The sequence below is a fragment of the Alexandromys fortis genome, unplaced genomic scaffold (genome assembly GCF_014885135.2).
Source record: "Alexandromys fortis isolate MF-2015 unplaced genomic scaffold, M_Fortis_MF-2015_v1.1 scaffold_69, whole genome shotgun sequence".
Lineage (NCBI taxonomy): Eukaryota > Metazoa > Chordata > Mammalia > Rodentia > Cricetidae > Alexandromys > Alexandromys fortis.
In genome coordinates this window covers 2,102,015-2,126,439 of record NW_026067951.1, presented here as the reverse complement: position 1 = coordinate 2,126,439, position 24,425 = coordinate 2,102,015, and the positions used below count along the sequence as shown (strand labels likewise).

Genomic DNA, 24,425 nt, shown 5'->3' with positions numbered 1-24,425 from the left:
ATTCATATTTTTCTCATTCACTAGTATGTTCAACTTCTTGGCATGCCAGTAACGCGAGAAAGTATGAAGCAAACTTCTAATAAGATCTTGCCTTACACAATTGAGAAGTCTACAAGGAGCCTTCAAACAAGCAGGTTCAACGGGCATAATAACAATTAAAAAGGAGACAAACCGACAAGGACGCCTGGCTTTTGTTCTTTTCTACCTGTCTACCAAAATCACAAGAGAGTAACCGGAGGGTGACGCTAGGGGGCACCAATACCCAGCGACTTCACTGGCGTCGGCGGGGATGGGCGTGAGGCCGCTCCCTTCTGTCCTCTCGTTCATCTTGACTTCCGCCGGAAGCGGCTCCGGTAGTTGTTGTCCTCTGATATTTGGGCTCCGGTTGTACGGCGGTTCGTCCCGCCTGCGGGGGTGAAGTTACTGCCGAGAAGCCGTGACGGCAAAGTGGAGCCGTCACTGGCGGCGAGATGGACATCCTCAAGTCGGAGATTCTGCGGAAGCGGCAGCTGGTGGAGGACCGGAACCTGCTAGTGGTGAGGGCCCTTTGGCTGTGGAGTTTGGACTCGAGGCTCGTGTTCTTGTGCGTGGATGGGTGTCGGGGTGAGGGTGATGGACTGAGAGGAGTTGGTCCCGGCGTGGGGTTGACTGATCTGCCACACTGGGGCGGTTGTCAACCAATAGCTAGGAAGAGTGGGTTTGAACCCTGGTCTGGGTCACTTCAGCGCTTGCTCTCCTAACCGACACCAGCGCTGTAGGTAGAATAATGAAAACAACTTCGGGCCGTGAGACGTTCCAGGTCACGTTGCGGAGAGTCAGTACGGTTTACTAAGCAGTCTGGCACACGTCACAGAGTTCACTGCTTATCTGTTCCTCTTTGTTTGTGTACAAAAGTTTTTATGTGCGGCTCCGGTGTCTTCCCACCTTGATTTCGCCTGCTATAGAATTTCACATAAATAGGATGTACATTTTTATATGGAGTCTCATTTGATCAGAGTGCATTTTTTTTATTTATTTCTGAAGTTGCATTCTGTTGTCTGAATAGACCCAGTTAGCCATCTTCCTAGTGATGAGTATTTGAGCTGTTTCTAAGATTAGATTGAGCAAATTCCAACCTTCGGGAAGCTTTGTTTTCATCTCTTTAGAACTGCTACGTTATAGAGTGGGTTAATAGATTGGGCTATCAGTTATTTCATTAATGGTCCCTTTCGATGAATAAAAGTTGTGTGTGTTTCAGAAGACAGACAAGCCATTTATATTTATGGATGAGGGAGCATGGCAGGGGCCCTTGGGCTCATCAACAAAAAGGCAATCAGGATAGATTGGAAATAGCCTGGTAGGGTGTGTATAGGGGGATGATCAGGAACCAGAGAGATGGGCATAGATGCGACTTAAAATTCCAGGAAAGAGGCCGGGGCGATGGTGGTGCACACCTTTAATCCCAGCACTCGGGAGGCAGAGACAGGCGGATCTCTGTGAGTTCGAGACCAGCCTAGTTCCAGGACAGGCTCCAAAGCCACAGAGAAACCCTGTCTCGAAAAAACAAAAACAAACAAACAAACAACAACAACAACAAAAAAAATTCCAGGAGAGAAAATTGGGAGCAGATCACCAATCCTCCAGATGGAAGGTAACACCAGGAATCTGAGTAGGGGTGTGTGTGTGTGTGTGTGTGTGTGTGTGTTCTTGTTCATGTCCCTGTCACTGTGTGTCCGTGTCCCTAGCCGCACAGTGGTGAGGCCTTCACTAATGCTTAGGCATAGGCACCCTACACTATTTCAGCCATACCAGGAAACACTCCCAGGCCCAGCATGCTGACCACCGGCTTCGACTTTTGACCGCCCTTTGCTCTGGATCCCAGCCATTTCCTCACTCTGGTGGCCTCAGAGCTGACAGCAACTCCTTTGCTTTCCCTATGCAGCCTGTATAGATGACAGATGCCAGTATACCCAGACCTGCGTGTGCCAGGGCAGGATGGTGTCAGCCAGCTGTTTCCTTGCTCGCGCTCTCTATAGCTGCTTGTCAGGTGCTGGTGGGTGTGGACTTGACTGCACCCAGCCAGGGTGACATCAGCCAGCTGCTGGAGCCTGGTCTCCTGTTCTGTACAAGGTACTGCTGGGTGCTCAGAGCTCCAGGAAGTAGGGACCATGGGATTCCCCTGGGTCTCCAAGGTGTTTCTCTATGGTCTTATCCAAGCAGTTCATGACAGCTTCCAGGTCCCCTTCCTCTTGATTTCTGAACTTGCCTTGGGTCATGAACTTGCCTTAAATCCTCTGCAGCATTTCTGGCTGCACCGGTAGAAGTATTTGAAACTGTTCGTGAATCTTGTAGCTGCTCGTGGCAGCTTCTGATGACGCATATCCACCATGGTGTCCAGGGTGAACCTTGAGGTGGCAGCACCAGGCACCAGTTAAGAATGTGATCCCGTAGACCTTCTCCACAGCCACTGCCGGACTAGCATTGCTTGTTTTGGCCGTGTGGAATCACCGCCAGTTGACTTTGATAGAGCACAGTTTGTTTCTGTCCTCACCCTCTACCTTCCTCCCTCTCTGTCAGTTCTTGCTATGTATGCAGTCTTGCTTTATCATCCAGGTTGACTTTGAATTGATGCCTCAGCCTCCCAAGGGCTGCAGTCCTGTACCTGTCTTCAGTTTGTCATTTATTTAATGGTTATTTCCTGTGTCTTGTTGGGAGATTAAAACAGTGTAACCAGGTGGAAAGTAGATGAGCAGTTTCTTAAAAGTTATGTGAACCTTTGGCCCGTGAGCCAGCCCTTCTGCTTACTTGAGATGTTTAGTAAACTATAAAGGTGGCATCTTCTGAAAGTTCATAGTCTTTTATGGAATGCTGCTTATTTCAGAACATTTTGAGTCAGATTTTCATGTGATGCCAAGGAGGAGTTATCACAAGTGAAACCCAGAATTGATACGGTGAGACTGGTTCCAGGGGAGGAGACCTTACACATTCTTTTCAGCGCCCATATTGATGAGAGCTCCTGAACTGGCGCTCTACGCCGTAATTTCTGTTCTGGTCAGGAGAAAATAGCAAAGGGATAGCTCTGTGTTGTTAGTCGTAAATCTGTAGAAATTGACGTTGAACTCAGATGTTAGGAAAGTGAATGAAAAGGAAAAACATTTTAAAAATACACTTGGTATATTCTCTTTGCTGTGAGAACTCCTATTACAGTTCAAGAGAAATAGCTGAAAATTTATCACACATCAGAACACAGGGACTCAATGTGATGATCTCCAGACTAAAAACATGACCAGATTCTTGGAAACTGAAAGTGTTTTCAAAGGTTTCTAAGAGTGTTGGTATCTATGGGGCATGCATTTCTGCCAAAGATACGTTATTAACTTACTGTTTTTTGTTTTTGTTTTTGTTTTTTTACTTTGATAGGAAAATAAAAAATATTTCAAGCGGAGTGAACTTGCAAAAAAAGAAGAAGAAGCATATTTTGAAAGATGTGGCTATAAGGTATAAGTTCAAGGTTTTATGCTAAATCTAACATTTCTTAAATTTATGCAGCTGTTGCTAAATAACAAAATTATTGATCTCTGTTCAATTTATCAATGTTATACATTAGCCTATAAATGAGAAGCCATCTGGAGAGGTATGAGTTTTTGGTTTTGGTTTGGCTTAAAAAACAGATCTTGAATTCAGGAAAATACGTGCATGACTTTTGGCTTGGAATGGTTTGGCTTTCTGTGGACAGCATGAACTGGCTTGAGATCGAAGCTTGAATTTTTTTTTTTTTTTTAATTAAGCCCTGGTTCTGATACTGCCGTATCTTCATCTCCACCACCACTCTCCCCTACCTCTCCCAATAAAATAATGTGTTTTGAAAAAACTCAAAACACTTTATTCATTCAGCCTTGATTGTATTAGCAGCTTCCTCCTGAGTACTTTAAGCGGTTGGTTTATGTTAGTATTATTGTTAATTCCTCTTAGGCCCAGCTAGTACTCTTGTCTGATGGAATACTTACCCTCTGTATGCTTTTGTTTCTTTTAAACATGAGGAAACATTTGTGATGCTGTATAGTCTCTTAGTCAGAAGAAGAATTTTGAAATAAATGAGCTCTCAGAAAGGCCTCCTTAGTGACCTTTAGATGCATGACTGAAACAGTCTTTCAAGCTGATAATGTCTGGGGCGCTCACTGGAAGGGGAAAACCTGTAAGGCTGAGAAGTCCTTTCAGTCGTCTTCCAGCAGACTAGCTGACTCTTAGCTCACAGGTAACGGGCCAACCGAAATATACGCAGTCATCCATTTGTTGGTGGAATGCATGGAATGGAGGAAGTTCTGGAAATGAATTTGTATAGCATTTCTAGAGGAAAGCATGAAGAATGTAGATGCTTTCCATATGCATTTGGCTTCAGTTTTTACTGTTGGAATACAAAGGAATATTTTTAAAGATAGATGTTTAAAAGTTTCTATTTGTATTTTGTTAGTTTTCTATGAAGATATTTTATTTGCTTCTAGTTTAGGAAAGTAGAAGACGTTTTCTATAAATAACCCTGAGCAGAAATGTAGAAAGAAGGGTTCTCACATTTTGCTTGCCCAGTATCATGCCCAGGCATGGCCTGGAATGAGAATCCTTTATTATACATTTCTCTGCTGACTTGATCTCTAAGTGTGAACCTTTGCTACCTTTGGAGAAGGTAGGGTAATAATCTAATTAGTGTGACTTTTGCTTTGTGTAGGTCCTTTTGGTGATGTGAGCAGGGTTTTTTGTTTGTTTTTGTTTTTCTGTTTCTTATATAAAGGAGAAGGGGGTGAAGCNATATATATATATATATATTTTGGCGACAGTGCTGTAGCCTTGAATCCAACTGCAGAATGGCTTAGGTCTTTGTCCCAGAACTGTCAGCGGCCATCAGCTCCTAGAGTGAAGACATCTGATTTCGTGATTAAAGGGAGGGGTGGCTTTGCTCTTTAACCCCTCCCCCCCCCAGTAGTGGCAGTAAAGTATGTGCTCCCTTGTAGAGGCCAGACACCATGTTAAGGCTGGTGCTGGACTGACCTGTGTAAGTATTCAAAAAGTTAGTTTTTAGTCTCTTTTTTTCTTTACCTTTAACCAGAAGCTATTGTGTTATGAATTGCATGATTTTTATTGTACAAACTTTCTTAATGGAATAGTAGTTTCTTAAAGCCTATCTTTATGTTTTGAATCTTAGTCCTACTTCTGAATTTTAAACTTATTTTGTGGTTGAATGGAAACCACATTTCAGGATGTTTCCAGGCTACACAGTGAGGTTTATAGTTGCTGGACTCAGTTTTCTCAGTTTGTGACTGAGACTGCTGCCCGAATATGGAAAATAGATGAAAACATCGCCCCCTGTCGGTTCCTGTGAGCAAAAGTGTCTGTGCTCCCTGGGTGGCATTGCAGGCTTCCTTCCTTTTCTTCGAGGTTGGCAGCTCATTCTGTGATCCAGTGTGCACAGCCCTCAGCATTCTTCAGCATGCCTAGGGTGTGGTTTATCCAAGGTTGGAGTAATACTTGGACGTGCTGTGGCTTGGTGCCCCACAGGCTGCTGGGAAGCAGTTCCTTAGCCTCCATTGTACAGGCTAGCAGCCATGGCTAACCCTGGAGGGAAATTTTCTCGCAGAGAAGAGACAGAGTGATTATTATCAAGAGGAAGGTGGGCTGTTCTAGCATCTGGGGAGAAATTGAGTTTAGATTTAAGCGCTCTTAGGTTTTTGTCTCAGAAGCGGTTGTAGTTATCCACTCCTTTCTAGCAAGAATGCGCTCGCCCATGTGCATGCCTTCCACGTGTCATGTTCCTGAACCGGTGTCTGAGCAGCTCCGAAAGCATGCACGGTTGCTCCGCAGCCTGCGCAGAGCAACAGGAAGTTAGACCTCAGTCTAACCACTCTTCCTCCATGTGGGTGGCTAAGGCGATAGCTGGTGAGTAGACATGCCTTGTAAGTTTAAACTTCATTTCTTTGGGCTCTTAACCTAGATACAGCCAAAAGAGGAAGACCAGAAACCGCTGACGTCATCAAATCCAGTGTTGGAACTTGAACTAGCAGAGGAAAAACTACCCATGACTCTTTCTAGGCAAGAGGTAAGGTTATATTTGAGTATTTTATAGTTAGAAAGAAAAACATTTGTACTGTATTTGTATAACTTTTGGTATTTCCAAAATGAGATGATTCGACTTAAAAATCTTGTGTGGCCAGACAGTTTTTTCATGAACTTCTAAATCTCTGCTTCCTTTGATAATATTCTTACTTCAGAATGAAACAGGAGCTGGAGGGGTGGCTTAGGTGTTAAAAGGCGTGGCTGCTTTTCCAGAGGACCAGAATTGGGTTTCCAGGCACACATGTATACAGACCTACACGCAGGGAAAACACGAATAAAACACCCTCCACATACACACTTTATCATTATTGTGTGAGTGTGTGATGCGTGTGGACGTGTGTGTTAGGACACACATGTGGAAGGCAGATGACAGCCTTGTGCAATTGGTTTTCACCTTCTACCTTCCCACAGGTCCCAGGCTCAAACCCAGGCCACCAGACTTGTGCATCAAGTGCCTTACTCCACCAGCCAGTAGTCTTTCTTTTTTAGAGAGTGTATTTTAAATACTTGACACAATCTAAGGAATTATACTAAATATTATCAAAATCGTTTAAATAATACTCTTTTGCTATTTATTTCATCTTTCCTTATTTCCTGGTCCATATTTTCAAATTAAAACATAGCTCTAAGTAACTTTTCTCCCTCTTTTTCTTTAGTGCTACATAGCTTTTAATGTCTGCTTAATTTCTCAACATGTATTTATGCACCGCACCATGATTTTTTCCTTCCTTGGAAGGCTGTCCTTGAATTCAGAGATCCACCCGCCTCTGCCTCCTGAGTGCTGGGATTAAAGGCATGTGCTACCACCATGCAGCCAATGATAGAATTCTTTTTTTTTTAAATTAAATTTAATTTTTTTATTAAAAATTTCCGCCTCCTCCCTGCCTCCCTTTTCCCTCCCCTCCCCCCTCTCCCCACTCCCCTCCCCCTCCCTCTTCAGTCCAAAGAGCAGTCAGGGTTCCCTGCCCTGTGGGCAGTCCAAGGTCCTCCCCCCTCCATCCAGGTCTAGGAAGGTGAGCATCCAAACAGGCTAGGTTCCCACAAAGCCAGTACATGCAGTAGGATCAAAACCCAGTGCCATTGTCCTTAGCTTCTCAGCAGCTCTCATTGTCCACGATATTCAGAGAATCCGGTTTTATCCCATGCTTTTTCAGTCCCAGTCCAGCTAGCCTTGGTGAGCTCCCAATAGATCAGCCCCACCGTCTCAGTGGGTGGGTGCACCCCTTGTGGTCCTGACTTCTTTGCTCATATTCTCCCTCCTTTTGCTCCTCATCGGGACATTGGGAGCTCAGTCCAGTGCTCCAATGTGGGTCTCTGTCTCTAGAATGATAGAATTCTTATACATTTTTTGAGGACAGATAGTTTATTCCCTGCCTTTAGGCATAACTACTGTCATATAATCCCAGATAGATGGGAATTCCCTACTTAAATAGATGCCGTAAGTATTGCATGTTTTATAGTTGCTTGCTTTGTTGTTAATAGTTTCCATTTGGTAATGGTGTTGTAATGTAAACTCAATTTTTTTTTATATTTTAGGTTCTTTAAATTTCTGACTCAGTGATCTTTCATTTTTGTAATACCTTAATAAATATGTGTGTGTGTTTTCGTGTCTAATTGTGGTTAGGACTGAATGGAAAGGCAGTGAGGAAGGCGAATGTGCACTGGGAGGTTATATTTCAGTCCTCATTCATGTGCTTGGGGTGGACACCACAGAGAAGGAAGGAGGCCTTCGAGGAAGTGTAGACTGACTTTTTTTTTTAGACTGACTCTTGAAGCTACCATATGAAAGCTAGAGATTTGAAAGTTTATCCAGATAAAGTTCTTCATGATTTTTATTTCTTATTTTTTAATTTAGATAAACCTTTATTTTCTCGATTGCATATTTTGTTTCTTGTTTTTAAGTGAAATATTTTCTCAAAGCATAGAATATGTGTATGTGCAGTGTATTGACTAATTACAAAACAAAACCCATGTAGCTATCAGCCAGGTCAAGATCTGACGTAGTTCCCATACTGTATTACATGTGGCCGTTTTAATCACAAGTCATTTCTTACGTGAGGACAGGATCTGGGTTTGACTGTGGTATCGCAGTGCCTACTCTTATTCTGCTCTTACTGTCCTCCCCCCATCATCGTGTTTTTCTTTTGTGACCGACCTACTGCGCATATTCCCCTACCTAAGACAGGACCTAAACTGCTTGTTGCTTAAAGTGTCATTATAACATATAGCATGTCTGTTGTATAAATCCTGGAAAAGCAAATACAGATTTTTGCATTTTTGTTTTTGTTTTTTGACACAGGGTTTCTGTGTAGCTTGGGAGTTTGTCCTGGCACTAGCTCTTGTCGACCATGCTAGCCCGGAACTCACAGAGATCTGCCTGCCTCTGCCTCCCAAGTGCTGGGATTAAAGGCATGTGCTGCCACCACCTGACCAGATTTTTGCTTTTTTAAACAATCTATATTTCAAAATAGTGTTTGGACACTAAAGTATGTATCCACACATGCTTTTAGAACGGCCTAAGCAGTCATAATCACATGAGATGAGGGCCAACAGTGTGTCCTTTATGCTATGTTCTGACAAGTGTATGGGCGTCTGTGTGTCTGTATAAACTGGATGCTTATATTAAGGGCTTGCTTTAGATTTGCATTAGAGATTCATATGTCAGACGACTTGATAGGAATTTTTTTTGTAAAATAATATATGGGATATTTGAGTCAAAATAGTGTTTTATTTAAAGTATTTTCCCCTTTCATTCACAAATATATGTTATGAGATAGATGATTAAAATTTGCTTGAAGGATCTTGGGACTGTCATACTGACTCTGAGCGTGCTTGCTTGTGGAGCCTCACAGCCTCAGTTGGTTCCTTGGGACCCACGTGGTGGACGGAGAGAACTGAATCCTCTGCACATGCTTCATGGTTGTCCGCCCTTGCAAATACATTTTAAAAAATTGAAGGACTTTATATTTCACTTAGAAACATTTATTTGGGTAATTATATTATACTTACAAACTTAGATTTCATTTTAAGATACGTACAGCAGCCGGGCGGTGGTGGCGCACGCCTTTAATCCCAGCACTCGGGAGACAGAGGCAGGCAGATCTCTGGGAGTTCGAGGCCAGCCTGGTCTACAAGAGCTAGTTCCAGGACAGGCTCCAAAGCTACAAGAGAAACCCTGTCTTGAAAAACCAAAAAAAAAAAAAAAAATACGTATATGCAAATTGTTTTGAGATGTTTAATTTTTTTCCCTTTTTGAAGTCTCCTTTGTATATTTTCATAGGTCATCAGAAGACTGAGAGAAAGAGGAGAACCAATTAGACTGTTTGGAGAAACCGATTATGATGCTTTCCAACGTTTAAGAAAGATAGAGATTCTTACACCTGAAGTTAACAAGGTGAGAAGTCAAAGCTACAGACAGAACGGCACCACGTAAACTGGAGTAGATGGGCTTTAATGGATTGTGTTATTGTAGGCGAGTACGGGAACAGTGTGGGTATGGGACGGTACTGCGGGAGCTGTGGCAGAGTGAGATCTGACTGACCGCACTATTGTAGGCGAATAGGAGGAAATAGTGTCCGCTTAGTGCTGCTGAAATAACTGTTTTTAAGGGAAGTGTAATTTAAGCATTGCATTCGGTCTATTTTAACAAATACACGTGAGCATATAAGGATAAAGAATATAAAGCCGGGCGGTGGTGGTGCACGCCTTTAATCCCAGCACTCGGGAGGCAGAGGCAGGTGGATCTCTGTGAGTTCCAGGCCATCCTGGTCTACAAGAGCTAGTTCCAGGACGGGCTCCAAAAAACCACAGAGAAACCCTGTCTCGAAAAACAAAAACAAAACAAAAAAAAAGAATATATTTATCACCCAATGCCTTGTCCCATCTCTGCTCACAGGCAGGATCTTTCTGAATTAAGACACCGTGAATTGAGTTTTGCTTCCTGCTTTTGTATTTTCATTTTTAGTGTTTCATATGGAGAGACCCAAGAGTGACTATTTAGTTTCTTTTGCTCAGCATGACATTTTTTAAAGTGCTATCTTTGCTATGGAGGACAGTTATACTTAGTGATGGGTGCTGTCTTTTCCTTACATTAAGAAACATACCATGTGTGCATTATTCGAACAATAAAATCACTAAAAATATGAGGCTGGATCAATAATTTTTCTTATAAAAGCCATTATAAGGTTGCAAAAAACAAATTACAAGAATCTTCAAATAAATATTGCACAGTAATACAAGCATGCCATTGTTCTGAAATTGTGCTTCAAGTAAATTAGCATTATTCTTCAAAACAAACGAGAGAATGGATTGATACAGTGGACCCTTGCTTGGTGTTCTTGTGGGGATCCACCACAGTGGGAGCAGGTGGATCTCCGACTTCTTTGCCTGTTCCCGGGATTCCTCCCTTCCCTTGGGCACCTTCTAGCCTCCACATGAGAGGGTCTTTGCCTTCTCTCTTTGCTTCTTGCTCTGTCCTGTTTGGCTGTTGTCTTCTGAGGGCCTGCTGTCCTCCATAGAGGAAATGGAGTGGGGAGTAGCTACAGGGGAGGGGGGGGAGCTTTGTTATTAGAACATAGTGGCATTAATGATACAGATTTTTAGATTTGTAACTCATGTCTGTTTTCATTTTTCCTAGCATTAGACTGGATAATGCTGTTTTAAAATACATTGTTTTAAATATGTTTATCATAATTAACTTTTGAGTGATACTAGTGTCAGTATATTGCATTGGATTTGTTTGAGTCCCTAGTTTTGACAAGCTCTTAACATGCAGTGTACTTTTCGGGGTGAGATTTGGGAGGGGAAGTTGAGACAAGTTCTCATGTAGCCCAGGCTGGTCTTGAACTGACTCATCTGGTCCTCCTGCCTCTACCTCCCATGACTCGTCTCTAGGGTACTGGGGAGCTTTGTGCATGTTAGGCCAGCACTCTGCTGACTGAGCCGCGTCTCAGCTTGGAGTGTACTTGATATCAGCAGAAGATCACAGATCACACCCAGTGAGGTTTCCTGACAGGCACCCTTCTGGTTCTCGCCTTCTGTAGGGCTTAAGGAATGATCTGAAAGCAGCTTTGGACAAGATTGACCAGCAGTACTTGAATGAGATTGTGGGTGGTCAGGAACCGGGAGAGGAGGACACACAGAATGACTTGAAAGTTCATGAAGAAAACACCACCATTGAAGAATTAGAGGTAATCTCTACCCCAGCCCAGGCTGTTTCCCGCGTCTCTTCCTCCTTGGGAACAGTGTTCCTGCACAGCGTACTCCTTTGTCGTTGAAGGCACTTTATTGGTTTAGGTCTCTGTTTTTCTTTTTCTCATTCACTTACATTTCTGTACTTCCCGCCGTTAGAAATCATCATTGGAATGTTTGATGTGTATCCTTTACTTGCTGTGGTGCTCTTTAAAGATCGTAGTTTTTATGCACGGATAACGTAATAACCGTGTTGTGTAATCTTTATCTTATTGCATACTGTTAAGATCCATGCGTGTTTTTTTTTTCTTTGAATTGGCTAAATATTATGGCATTCCTGTATTTTAGTGTCCTTGTTATAGTGGACAGCTTGGCTGTTCTCAGCTCCTTCTTACCCACAGACAAGGGCTGAAGCAGAATCATGGAGCTTAAGCACACATATTTAATTTGTCTGTGTACAGCCAAGCTGCTCTCTGGCATGGTGTCCCAGTATATAACCCTACTAGCAGCACATGAGGGGCTGTGCCTTGTGTTGCTGCCATTACCCAGCACTGATTTTGTCACTGTGTTGCATGTAGAATATGTGTAGTCTTTATGAAGAAACAATATTGCCTCATGTAAGTGACTAGCGTGTAACAAATACAGCTTACAGGTTTTTTCCTTGAATACAACATAAGCTATTATTTCTGTTTTCTTAGTTTCTGGCTCCGGGACATGTAGTGATCTCACTAGAGATCATGGTTGAGAAAGTTGTCTTTTGACTGTCCTTCCCCTCCCATCACTTGCTTAAGGTGGTTTGTAACTTTTGCGTAAATGACTGGACTGAGCAATCACTGTCAGTCAGGCTCCTTCCCTCCTTCCCAATCTTAAGATATTTGTAGCCTATACAGTTTACCCAAATAAAGTGTCTAATTGAGTGGCTTATAGTCCACATCCACAGGGTGTTGTCACCACCAGCACAATCCGACGTTAGGCCATTTTTACCTGCCTAGGAGAAATGCCCAGATCTGTTAACAGTCACTGATATTTTATATTAAATTTACAAAATTGGGGCCAGCAAGGTGGCTCAGCTGTTAAGAATACCGTGCACTGCTCTTGCAAGTGTGGTTCCCAGCACCCTTGTTGAGCTCTGGTCTCTGTAAACATCTGCTCTCATGCGCATATCCAAACAGAGATACGTAGCTAAAAATAATGAAAGCCTTTACGATGTTTTGAACTATCATTGTGGGCATATATGGTGTGTGCATGTTTGGTAGGGGTCACCTGCCACTGTGTGGTGTGGACTCGATTCTCTCTGTCCACCTTTATTGGGTTCTGAGACTTGAACTCAGCTTGTCAGGCTTGCCTCGTCAGACACCTGTTGCCTTTACCCGCTGAGCCTTCTTGCTGACTCTTCTTATCTTTCCAGTTCATAAAAGGCAGCACAGTCTCCAAATAGAAACATGCAGCAGGTTTTTTGGGGCATGACTTGTCTAGAAGTTTCAACAAATTCTAAAATAAAAATTGACCAATATGTGTAATAAGCCTCTTTTAATCTGTTGTTGGTCATGCACACATTTTTATACACCTTTGAAAAACTGCTCTGTGGTAGTGAACAGAACAATTATTCTTTCTCTTCAGGCCCTGGGGGAGTCCTTAGGGAAAGGTGACGATCATAAGGACATGGACATCATCACCAAGTTCCTAAAGGTACGTACTTAGGGAAGGAGAGCACTGTGGACATGTAAGAAGCAGTCTTACATTTGAGGATATATTTCAGGCAGGGTAACTGTCAACATTTGTACTTGTTGTGTAAGTACCTGGCACTAATTGGCTGTGCCGCTGGAGCCTCTCTCGCTATCTATACAGTGGTTACTGAGTGTTTACCTTCTTTATGGTACTTTCCTTAAAAGTCGTAAAATGATCTCTGCAGTAGAGTGAGGTCTCTTGTCCGCTGTAAATACCCTAGAGAGAAGTGCCACCGAGGTGATCCAGTGGCTATTATGGGAGGGTGGGGGAAGGGCATTGACAGTGCAAAAGTAAACAGATTTAATGTTTCAGCAAGGTTCATTTCTTGAGTTCTGTGTCTAGTTGCTTATTTTTGCTGACTTACTAGTTCTGTACTTGCTGTCAGCATTTCTTTGTAGTTATCTAGGTAGAGTGTGGTCAAATCCTAAATCATTTAAATATTTGTTCACATACTTGGAGATTCAATGCAAAGAGTGTTTTTATTTGTATTTACATTTTTATTTTACTTAGTTTGTTATTATTTATGTTTTTTTTTCAAGACAAGGTTTCTCTGTGTAGTCCTGACTGTTCTTTGTTGGTGCAAGTTTTCTGTCTCAACTGCTCAGTCCCAAGTGATGGGCAGCTGCTTCCTAAATTACCGCACAGAGGCTTAATATTATTTATAAATGCTTGACCCACTAGCTCAGACTTATTATTAACTAGCTCTTACATTTTAAGTTAACCCATATTCCTTATTTTTGCTCTGCCATGTGGCAGTACCCTTTCTCATTATGGCGTTCCCATCTTGCTCCCTCTGCATCCAGCCTGCGTCTCCTGACTCTGCCCTTCTCCTTCCTGTTTTTAAATATTTATTTATTTACTTATTATGTATACAATATTCTGTCTGCATGTATGTATGCCTGCAGGCCGGAAGAGGGCACCCAACCTCATTACAGATGGTTGTGAGCCACCATGTGGTTGTTGGGAATTGAACTCAGGACCTCTGGAAGAGCAGGCAGTGCTCTTAACCGCTGAGCCATCTCTCCAGCCCCTCCTGTCATCTTTAATTTGTTTGCCCTGCCTATGCTTCCTGCCTGACTACTGGCCAGTCCGCGTTTTATTAAACCAATTTGAGTGACAAATCTTTATAGTATATAAGAGGATTATTCCACAACAGTTCTGGAACTTGTTCTGTAGACCAGGCTGGCCTGGAATTCAAGGGAATCCTCCTGCCTCTGCCTCCCAAGTGGTTGATTAAAGGTGTGTGCTGTAACTACCCAGCTAAGGTACTTATGTTTTGAATACAACATTTTAGTTGTCAAGGTTCTAGAATATATTTAGGACACAGTATAGAACTAGACAGTGGGCAGCAGCGCGCAGCTTTCCTCGTTGACGGTCTGTCCTCATGTCTGAACGCATCACCGTCACTGTCACCCGCTGTGTTTTATGTTTGTTCCTTTTCTTCTTCCTTTACCATTAGTTGTTGGGTGTGTTGGTGGGATTTTTTAGTTGGATTTTCTGTTTTCTGTAGGTAGAAAGTCCAAGTAAGATATAACATACTTCAAACATTGATCAAATACCAAAATATGTATAATATAGATCTATGGTTCTCAGCCTTCCTAATGATGTAACCTCATGTTGTGTTGACCCCAACTGTAAAATTATTTTTGTTACTACTTCATAACTTTAATTTTGCTGCTATTATGAATCATAAATACCTGATAAACAGGATATCTGATATGTGACCCCTGTTGAGACGCCCTGGTTGAGAAACGCAGGTATAGATGATAAATCTAGATTAGTTGAACTGTGTGTAAGGAGTACAGGTAAAAAAATACAGTGTTAAGGAATTCGATGGCTCTTTTTTGAAGAAACGGACCATCTTCACATGTTGTGATATATGAACTAGGGGTGTTTTCTACTTTGAAACACGTCAAACAGCTGTTAATTAAATCTTACTTGATGACAATTTAATCAGCGAGATTGTCTTCTAAGAATGTATACCTTCGCTCTGTTAGGGAGCTATTCTACCCGAACCACTGGGTGGCGTTGCAGCCTTAACTTTTTCTGTCAACAGTTTCTTCTTGGCGTTTGGGCTAAAGAATTGAATGCCAGAGAGGATTATGTGAAACGCAGCGTGCAGGGCAAACTGAACAGTGCTACCCAGAAGCAGACCGAGTCCTACCTCAGGCCGCTCTTCAGGAAGCTCCGGAAAAGGGTAAGGCTTCTGGAAAGTACTTCATTAGCAAGTGATTGTCTTTTTTCCTTTTCGGTTTTTCAAGACAGGGTTTCTCTGTGTAACAGTCCTAGCTGTCCTAGAACTAGTTCTTGTAGACCAGGCCGGCCTCAAATTTACAGAGATCTGCTTCCTCTGCTTCCGGGTACTGGGATTGAAGGCGTGCAGTGCCACCACCCAGCTTGTTTCTTTATTTAATCAGTATATAGATTTAGAGTAAGTAGTTTTCACTACATTTAGTAGCTTCCAAAACTAGTTATGTTTTTTCTTTTTCAGAATCTTCCTGCTGATATTAAAGAATCCATAACAGATATTATAAAGTTCATGTTGCAGAGAGAGTACGTAAAGGTAAATCCTTAGCCTGTGTGTTTCAGCTGCTGTGACCATTGTCTAAGTTATGTCATAATGGAATGGGCATTGGAATGGGCAGGATCGTGCATAGTGCATTTGAGAATGAGTGTGAAGCAAGCCAGTAGGAAAAAAGCCTTTCTCTTCTCTTGGCATTGAGTAACAAACTTCAAACCACAACTGTATTTTCTTAGTCATTGCAAAACTGGGTTAAAAGGTTCCTCAGAGCATGTGCTGTACACAGGCAGTGTTCTTTTATGGTGGGATTGAATTTCAGTGTATAAATAGTTGATTATGGCATGGAACGAATCCTCCCCTAGGAACAAGGCTCTTCAGACTGCCACAGAAGCCCACTTAATCTGTAATATAGCTGGACTACCGTACTGCTGAGTCAGTGGACTTCACCTGTGCTTTGTAGTCGTTTCTGTGGGGAATGTGCCTGGAAGGCTGCCCGACTCGTCTCCGCCCTTACAACACTGTGGCAGTGCAGAGGCCCGCTGGGGAGGGCCGCTCTCATTCACTCCAGGGTTTCACTTGTGACTGCTTCTGGGGTAGGTGCTGGGGAAAGCACCCTCGAGTCCAGGACTTTTGAGGAGGGTTTGGAAGGGGACGCTGGAGGGACGTCAGTTGGTAGAAGGGAGAGAAGGGCTCTGGCTACCCATGAGACAATGGTGAGGACAGGCTTCTAATGGCTGAGCCTCCCAAGAAGCCTAGAGTGAAGGTTTCTTTGAATCGCAGTGATCCTGGAGCACTAGAGAGGGAAGAAGGGGCTGCTGGCGTACTCGGGGGGCTGCTGTTTTCTGGATGAGAGCATTGGCTTACTGAAGTGATTTTACTCAATAAAACTAGTTGTTTCAGTGAAAACATTTTTATTTCATTCCTAGTTCCTGTTAATTGCATGTCTTTTTAAAATTTTAGTTCTTTGAGAGTTTCATACATATTTTGATCATATTCCCCCTCCCAGTTCCATGATATTTAATAAGGATGACTGCATGGTAACACATGGCCAAGGCCTCCATGATGGCAGAAAACATTGTAATGTCGATACATTTTCCATATTTATTTATTCTCATCGTGTATATCAAAACCAGGCGAGACCTTGTTTTGTATAAATGATAGAAAGAACCAGTTTTAATAATGTGCTGGAAAATTCTCTTTGAAATTTCAGAGAAACTGAAAATTGGAAGATTTATTAGTTAAAAGTTCTGTTTTGAAGTTACACATGAGAGCCAGTGATTAAACAACAAAGCAGAATTCTCTATAAAATTAAACTCTAAAATGTATTGCAGAACAGGTTGCCGCTCTCTCTAGGGTGCACAGTGATCTCCCAGTTCACTGTGGTGCTGTGTTTTCACCCACTTTACATACCACACAGTTGGAATTTTGATAGGATATCTGAAGCCTTCTTGAAGTCCTTGGAGATCTTTTAGAAGTTACTTGCTCTTTGTTCTGTTTTTCCCTCCTTTCTCACAGCTAGCCAGACCTGACTGTAAAATCAAGCCATTTGTCTTACTGGTTTCTGTCTTGACTTTTCATAGCTTTTGTTTTAAGGCTCTTGGCAGGTGGGAGACTTGGGGTGGGGAATTTGGGGATCAGAGAAAAAATGCTGTTCTCATGCTAACCATGCTTCGGCCGTTTGACTTGTAAACCTGTGTCCTGCCTGTTTATCCATCCCAGCAGATAGAGCACCCCCATCCAATACACACTGCTACCAGAGCCCCATAGTGCTATGTGATATGCTGTGTGACTGCAGGTGGGATGGTGAAAGGCTAGCTAGCTTCTGTCCACCTTCCAGCCACATCGGTGAAGACTGCATCTAAAATAGAGTTTCTGTTAGCTTGTCAAGTCAGCTACCTGCTATTCCAGTCTGAAATGCATTACTTTCCAGTGCACAAAGGCTTGAAAGGGTTGTTTGTTTTTCTTGCATGCTTAGCATTGGCTTCTCTTTCCACAGGCGTTTTGTATTTCTGGGCAGGGCAGTAAGTCACCCCATGCTTGAATGTCTTGATTTGAGTAATGGAACACAATATTTTCATCAGGAGGTAGATAAAAAGTATGCCAGGAAGGGCTATGCAATACTTGAAATAAAGATTATATGTTTTTTGTCTTTCTGATTTCTTAAACTTTCTTTCAGGCGAATGATGCGTACCTGCAGATGGCCATTGGGAATGCTCCTTGGCCTATTGGTGTCACTATGGTTGGTATCCATGCCAGAACTGGCAGGGAAAAGATCTTTTCCAAGCATGTTGCACATGTTTTAAACGATGAAACCCAGCGGAAATACATTCAGGTAAGCAGCTTTAAGGGACAAGATTTGCTCTGACAATCTTTTTTTTTTTTTTTAAGTTATTTGTGAGCGTGGGTGTGAGTGTGAGTGCATGCGCACACAGGTGCCGTGGCATGCCTATAGAGGTCAGAGGACAACTTTGTGGAGTTAGTTCTCTCTGCATTTATGTGGGTTCTGAGAACAGAACTCAGGTCATTGGACTTGCACAGCAATTGCTTTTATCAAGCCATCTTGAAGACCCTGCTCTAACATTAATTCTCCAAACCTAAAATCTAAAATGTAAGAAAAGGATTATGTTAGTTTCCTTATCTGTGTGGAGTGTGTTCAACAGCCTCCTGTGGATACCTGAAACATTGGATAATACTGAACCCTACATATACTACTGCACAGCCCACACACGTATTTCAACTATGATTAAATTCAGTTTATTAATTAGGCTGAGTAAGAAATTAACAACACAGGCTAGACATGGTGACATACACCTGTAATCCCAGCACTCAATAGGTGGAGTTGGGATAGTCTTGTTCTGAGCCAGCTTGGAATAAAGGACAGGAGGGAGATATGTCTCAGAGAAACATAATACATAGGAGGAGGTAGGGGAGATAGTTTATAATTGGAGGAGGAGCAGAAGAGGGAGGTTGTTAGTAACTGATTATAAAAGGAACAGTTGTAACCATATTCTGCACTGAAAGTTATGTGATCATGGCCTCCCTGGAAACAGCGTGGTACTCTGCCCTCTGGGATAATGTGAAGTATCGTTTCCGCATAAGAAGATGAGGTGAGGTTGGTGATTTATTCGATGTCATGGTGAGTAAATGGAGGCTACTGTTGAGCTTCTGCTGATCCTGTGAAAGAAGCCAATGATAACCGTTGACTGAAGGTAGCCGGAAGTGTGAGACTAAAGCCCCGCACAAGGGGACGCGCGTACAGTGAGTAGGGCGTACACAGGAGGATAGAGGGAAGTTCGGTGCTGATGAGCACTTGCCTTTATGACAGCTTCGTGGCGAAGGACACCAGTGACTTTCATGCATTATGGAAAGAAGGGAAATCATTATGCTTTTAGCTTTTTTAACACTGAAATAAAACTGTTGGAATTTGCTTTGCTTTGTGTAGTGCAGGCCAGCTTCAAACACACTGCCTCCACTTCCTGAGTGCTTGAGTTATTGATATGAACCATATCCCGCTTGCTTTTTAAAAAATACATCAAATGAGTTCATAAGAGAAATCTGGGAGTTCGAAGACAACGAATTTAGAGTGTTTTATAATAATGGGACTTGCAATGTGGATTTAGTGTACGCTCATCTCAGAAGATACGGAAAGTGAAGTCTTGTTTCAGTCTGTGTCATTATATCTAAGTGGCATGTGGAAATATTTTTTAATTATGTTTTATCAAGTCTGAAGTATTTATAGTTTTCTTGAAGTTATGCATGCCTCATACAAACTTGTTTGCACTGAGCTAAACTTTCTGAAAACTCTGTGTGAATAAAAAACAAAATCAACTCTATCTAGCTTTGGCAAACTGTCACAAATCCCAGAGTGTGTGCAACAACTTGCCGGGTGGCGGTTCTTAAACTTGAAGATGAGCTTTGGAAGTTTACTTAAAATTTGCTTAAAAGCATAAAGTGATTCAGATGAGGTGCCAGAGCACAGTTATTACCATATTCATGAATTATCTTTGTTTGTATTTTAGTTCCAAGTGCTGAATGTTAATTTTGTGGCATACTTTATGCCTTATTCGCATACATTAGCATTTAAAGACATTTCAACCTGACTCCCCACTGTGAATTGTGCAGTTTACAGAGTTCAAATACACTTGGGTAAATTCAAGGACATTTTCATTCTTTAAGTTTTAGAATGACATTATACTTTTATTGTGTGTATGTATGTGGGGCGGGTGGCATGTGCAATGGTGCCCTTTAAAGGTCAGAGTATTCTCTCCTGCCTTTATGTGGGTTCCAGGGGTCTAACTCAGGCCATTAGACTTGGCTGCAATGTTCAGTGACCTTGCCTGCTGAACATCGCACTGGCTTCATTTTCATTTCTTAATAACCACCGATGACTGTAGTAAAGGCAAAAGTTAAAAAAAGTGTTTTTTCCTTTGACAATTAAATATAATTTCTAAGGATTAAATTTGCTAGTCATGCTCATTATGATGCTTAAAAGTTCATGCAGTTAAATAATTTTAAAGACAGCATTTCTTGTTGTAGACAATGGTGTAGTTTCTGCTTCCTCCTAGACTTCTTTTCTTTTTAAATACACACACACACACACACATCTATCTCTATATACATCTTTCTGTATCTATAGCTATGTGTATATATTATTTATTTAAGAAGATTTCTGGCCGCGCACGCCTTTAATCCCAGCTCTCGGGAGGCAGAGGCAGGCGGATCTCTGTGAGTTCGAGACCAGCTTGGTCTACAGAGCTAGTGCCAGGACAGGCTCCAAAGCCACAGAGAAACCCTGTCTCAAAAAAACCAAAAAAAAAAAGAAGATTTCTGGTTTATTTTGACGCTGTGTAATGACCTGTTCTTCTTCCAACCTTTCTTTTTCGTTGTTTAAATTAGTTCCTCTGGGAAAACTTCTAGGTTTGTTGTCGTGGCACTTAAATAAAACTACTATACAAATAAAATTTAAAAGATGTGGGCTGGAGAGATGGCTCAGTGGTTAAAAAACACTGACTTCTTCCTAAGGTCCTGATTCCAATTCCTAGCAACCACATGCTGGCTCCCTACCATCTGTAATGGGATCTGATGCCCTCTTCTGGCATGCAGACATACATGCAGACAAAGCACTCATACATAAAAAACACGCCTTTAATCCCAGCACTTGGGAGTGCTCTTTGAGTTCAAGGCCAGCCTGGTTCCAGGACGTGCCCCAAAGCTACAGAGAAATCCTGTCTTGGAAAACCAAAAAAAAAAAAAAAAAAAATCAGGGTGTTGCCTGAAGTTCAAATCTTGGTGTGATAAACCTTTATTTATTTATTTTTTTCAGGATCAGTTACTAAGTATCTTAGGTTTGTGCTTCCTGTGAACTTCACCAGCAGCCAAAGGCTGCATTCTGGAGACAGTGTTAAGAATAAGGTGGTTTTATAGATCAGTTTGTGACCCCTGGCAAATGTATAATCCAATTTTTTTCTGCATGAAGATATTGATAAGAAGACCATGCAAAATCATTTGATAATTACTTCTTTTAAAATACATCTCAAGAAATGCTGTATTGTTCAAAATATATAACCTTAATCCTACAGCCCAGTGATTGTGGATAATGTACCTTATTAAAAACTAAGATTGGCAGCTCAAGGCCAGCCTTGTCTACAGAGTGAGTTCCAGGACAGCCAGAGTTGTTAAATAGAGAAACCCTTTCTCAAAAAACAAAACAAAACAAAAAACCCAGACAAACAAAAATTAAGATTGGGTCCAGAATGTTCCTAGTACGTTCAGCCCATTCCTTCATGCCTTGTACCTGGTCCTCTCTTCCCATCAGTCAGTGCTGCTCTTCTTTTTAAAAGATTTATTCATTTATAGAGTTCCAATTGTGAGCTGTCATGTGGGTACTAGGATCCAAAAATGGGTCCTCTGCAAGAGTAGCCAGTGCTCTTAACCACTACGCCATCTCTCCAACCCCCTAGTTAGTGCTACTCTTGATTTAAAAGTCTTTCCTAGTTTCGCCTGTGACTGAATGTCATATAAATGGAAACTTAGAATGTGTGAAATGATTCTTATTTTTATTTGAAATACTAGCATAACATGTTTTAGGAAATGTGGAGAGCAATGCAGGAGGCGTTTGCTGAGTATGACTTCATCTTCTGGAGACTGTGGATGCTGTTTGAAGTGCTCTGTTCTTCACAAGATTAAATACACCAGGGGGAGTTTTCTCACCAGGCAGATCAAACGAAAGCTGTGTAGCTTATTAGCTCACCTAAGTCTGCTTGTTAGGTTTAGATTGCTGGTGGTAACTTCAAGGATGGTTCATTCCTCCAAATACAGAGGAAACCTTTGCACCAGATTTGGAAAAAGCTTCTTTTATACAAATTATAGAAACTTGATTATTTAGAGGCTATAATTTGGTCATTTCTAGAGGCCTTCTGGCAGTGTTTATGAAAAGACAGTCAGAAGGAGGCCGAGAAGAAAAGTAACAGCACCTCCTCTGCCAGTCCTTCTCCCAGATGGCCTCCTACCTTGCTCTGTGAGCACTGGCCGGTTCCTTCTCCCTGTGGCTTCCATGGGGCAGGTATGAAGGAACTGGGGTTATTTTGTAGTGGGACAAGTTTCAGATGTATTTTCTCTACAGAGTTCCTGTTGCATCCCTCTGCCTCAGGCCTTTGCTTCCCCCAAGTGGCTGTCTCCAAACATTTGCTGTGTCTCTTTCTCATGCCTTTTTAGAGTATGACCTAGCCACAGTCTCAAGATTGCCAACTGTAGGGTCTTGTACTATCCCCTTGTTGGCCCTGAGCTCTGCCAGGTCTTTGTGAAGTCCTTGAACCTGCCCATTGGATTATCAGTTCAAGTTTTTGCTCTGCTTCCTGTTGATGTCCTTCCTGCACTCTCCAGATGGTCATCCTAGAAAGCTTTTTCTAAGCTCTTGCCGTCACACAAGGACAACTGTCCTTAAGACCCTCTGGCAAGTTTCCAGTAATCTTAAATTCATGAATTTTTTGGTATCCCAGCATTTTATCTCAGGTTTTGGCTATTTTATCTGTAATAGCATTGCCCAGCCTTGTGGAACATTTTATATATTTATATTATTTATATATTGCCAATATACTCCTCTTGTGCCAAAATTAGTATAATATGAACTTTGATTCCTCCAGTAAGTGATCACAGCTTGACTTACACATTGTATACACCACAGTATGGTTATTGGTGAGTATTCTTCATATGTTAGTACTCAGATTATACACGACACATTTACAGGTCAGGTGTCTTCATGCTGAAGCTTCCAAGTCTTGGCTGAGGTAATTTTTAAGTGGCAAGTTGTTGCACGGTAAGAACCTCCTCCCCATGCAGTACTTTCCGGTGGTGTATTTTACACTGCATTTTCAGAAGAAAACACTGGCATTTTACACAGTGCTGCCCTTTAATACCATGGAACACTGGCGTGCTGATATAAACTGCAGCGTGTGCAGTGTGTGCAGCGCTGCTTTCACAGCTCCGGTGATAGGAAACAGTAGGTGTTTACCCCACCAGATCTCAGCCTCAACCACAGGCTTGAGAGGAAATAGGCCAGATCAACCTCCACAATAAATACCTCACGGCCATATGAATGAAATCTCCCCCAGATTAGAGCAAAGCAGATCACTCACAGCATCTCAGGAGTTAGTCTCACTGCCTCTTTCCATTAGGAGTGCCTAAACTAGGGTGGAGTGAGGTCCCTTCAGTTATAAAGGAAGGGATTTCCAGCTCAGTTTCCTGAATTCTCAGTCAGGTGGAGTTAGGGTAATGACATTTCTGGCAGGCAAGACTTCACAAATGACCTTTGACATAGAGCCCTGGGGTCTTAATCACAGTTTTCACAGTGCTTCCAGAAGGCAACAGAACGAGGGGGATACTGCCATTTCTCTTTGACACATGCGGCCCTGAGACAGACAGGCATGTTCTCAATCCCATGCTAGTAAGACATGGGGTTAGGTTTGAGCCTGGACTGTCTTCCCTCTGTTGGTGGTGTGCTACTTCTGTCTGAGGATAGCCTCCACTAAAATGAGGGAAGCAAACCACACAATCCAGGAATTGCAATCAAGCATAGAGCAAGGTGAGAGGAATTCCAAGGCTGAAAGTGAGGGATGTCGTGGCAGTAGCAGTACATGACAAGAACAGAATGGAACAGAGAGACTGGACAATCTCAGCACAAAATGGAAGCGATGAACTTTAAAGGGGAGCAGACCTACAAAAGGAGTGGTCATCATAATACCACTAAAGGACGCATAAAGGACGCATGTGTGACATTTCTGATAACTGATTTAGGGAGGATGGGTAAGAAAATAATGTAGTGTGTATACATGCATGGGGCCAGTGGGCATGACATAAGCCCATTAAATCCTCCTAATTTCACAGTCAAGAGTCAGTAGGTGATCCTCAAGGAGAAAGTGGTATGGAAGTGTTTGCCTCTGTGCCCTGGGGTTGGGGGTAGGAAGGAGTAAGGCTGGCGAACACTTTAATTTTATGGCTCATCTGTGCTATTTTACACAACATGAACTCAGACTTCAGGATTGTCCTTTTCTCTTTCTGTCACAATTCATAAACTTCCTACTTTCAAATCTCAGTGATTCTATATTGAAAGGTCTGGGGGACTGTCCTCTTCTAGGTGCCATTTGGACAGCCACTAACCTCTCTTCTGTGAATTTTTGCAGTGTCTCCTCCGAGTTTGTCTTTGTTGCCTTTGATTCTCTTCAGCACCTACACTATTGCAGTTAGAATACAGCTTATGTTGCTCAGTATGATATTAGCTCTCTTAATGTCAGAGTGAAAAGTCCAGCCACAAACAGCCCTCACTGTTTCCACAGCTCTTACCACTGTTGGATGGATCTTGTCTTCTTGCCTTATTCCTCGGGGTGGGGTTTTCTTTTTTTTCTCC

General features: G+C 42.3%; 1 protein-coding gene across 1 annotated transcript in view; it reads left to right on the top strand.

Moving 5' to 3' along the window:
• Window positions 1-344: 344 nt before the first annotated feature.
• Prpf18 (pre-mRNA processing factor 18) overlaps window positions 345-24,425 on the top strand; it is a 29,125-nt gene continuing 5,044 nt past the window's right edge. Inside the window, exons 1-9 of the mRNA XM_050150460.1 lie at window positions 345-536; window positions 3,400-3,477; window positions 5,963-6,067; window positions 9,365-9,478; window positions 11,127-11,273; window positions 12,895-12,963; window positions 15,059-15,199; window positions 15,494-15,565; window positions 17,700-17,855. Coding sequence (XP_050006417.1) covers window positions 471-536; window positions 3,400-3,477; window positions 5,963-6,067; window positions 9,365-9,478; window positions 11,127-11,273; window positions 12,895-12,963; window positions 15,059-15,199; window positions 15,494-15,565; window positions 17,700-17,855 — 948 coding nt within the window. The 5' untranslated portion in view covers window positions 345-470. The remainder of the gene's footprint in view (window positions 537-3,399; window positions 3,478-5,962; window positions 6,068-9,364; window positions 9,479-11,126; window positions 11,274-12,894; window positions 12,964-15,058; window positions 15,200-15,493; window positions 15,566-17,699; window positions 17,856-24,425) is intronic.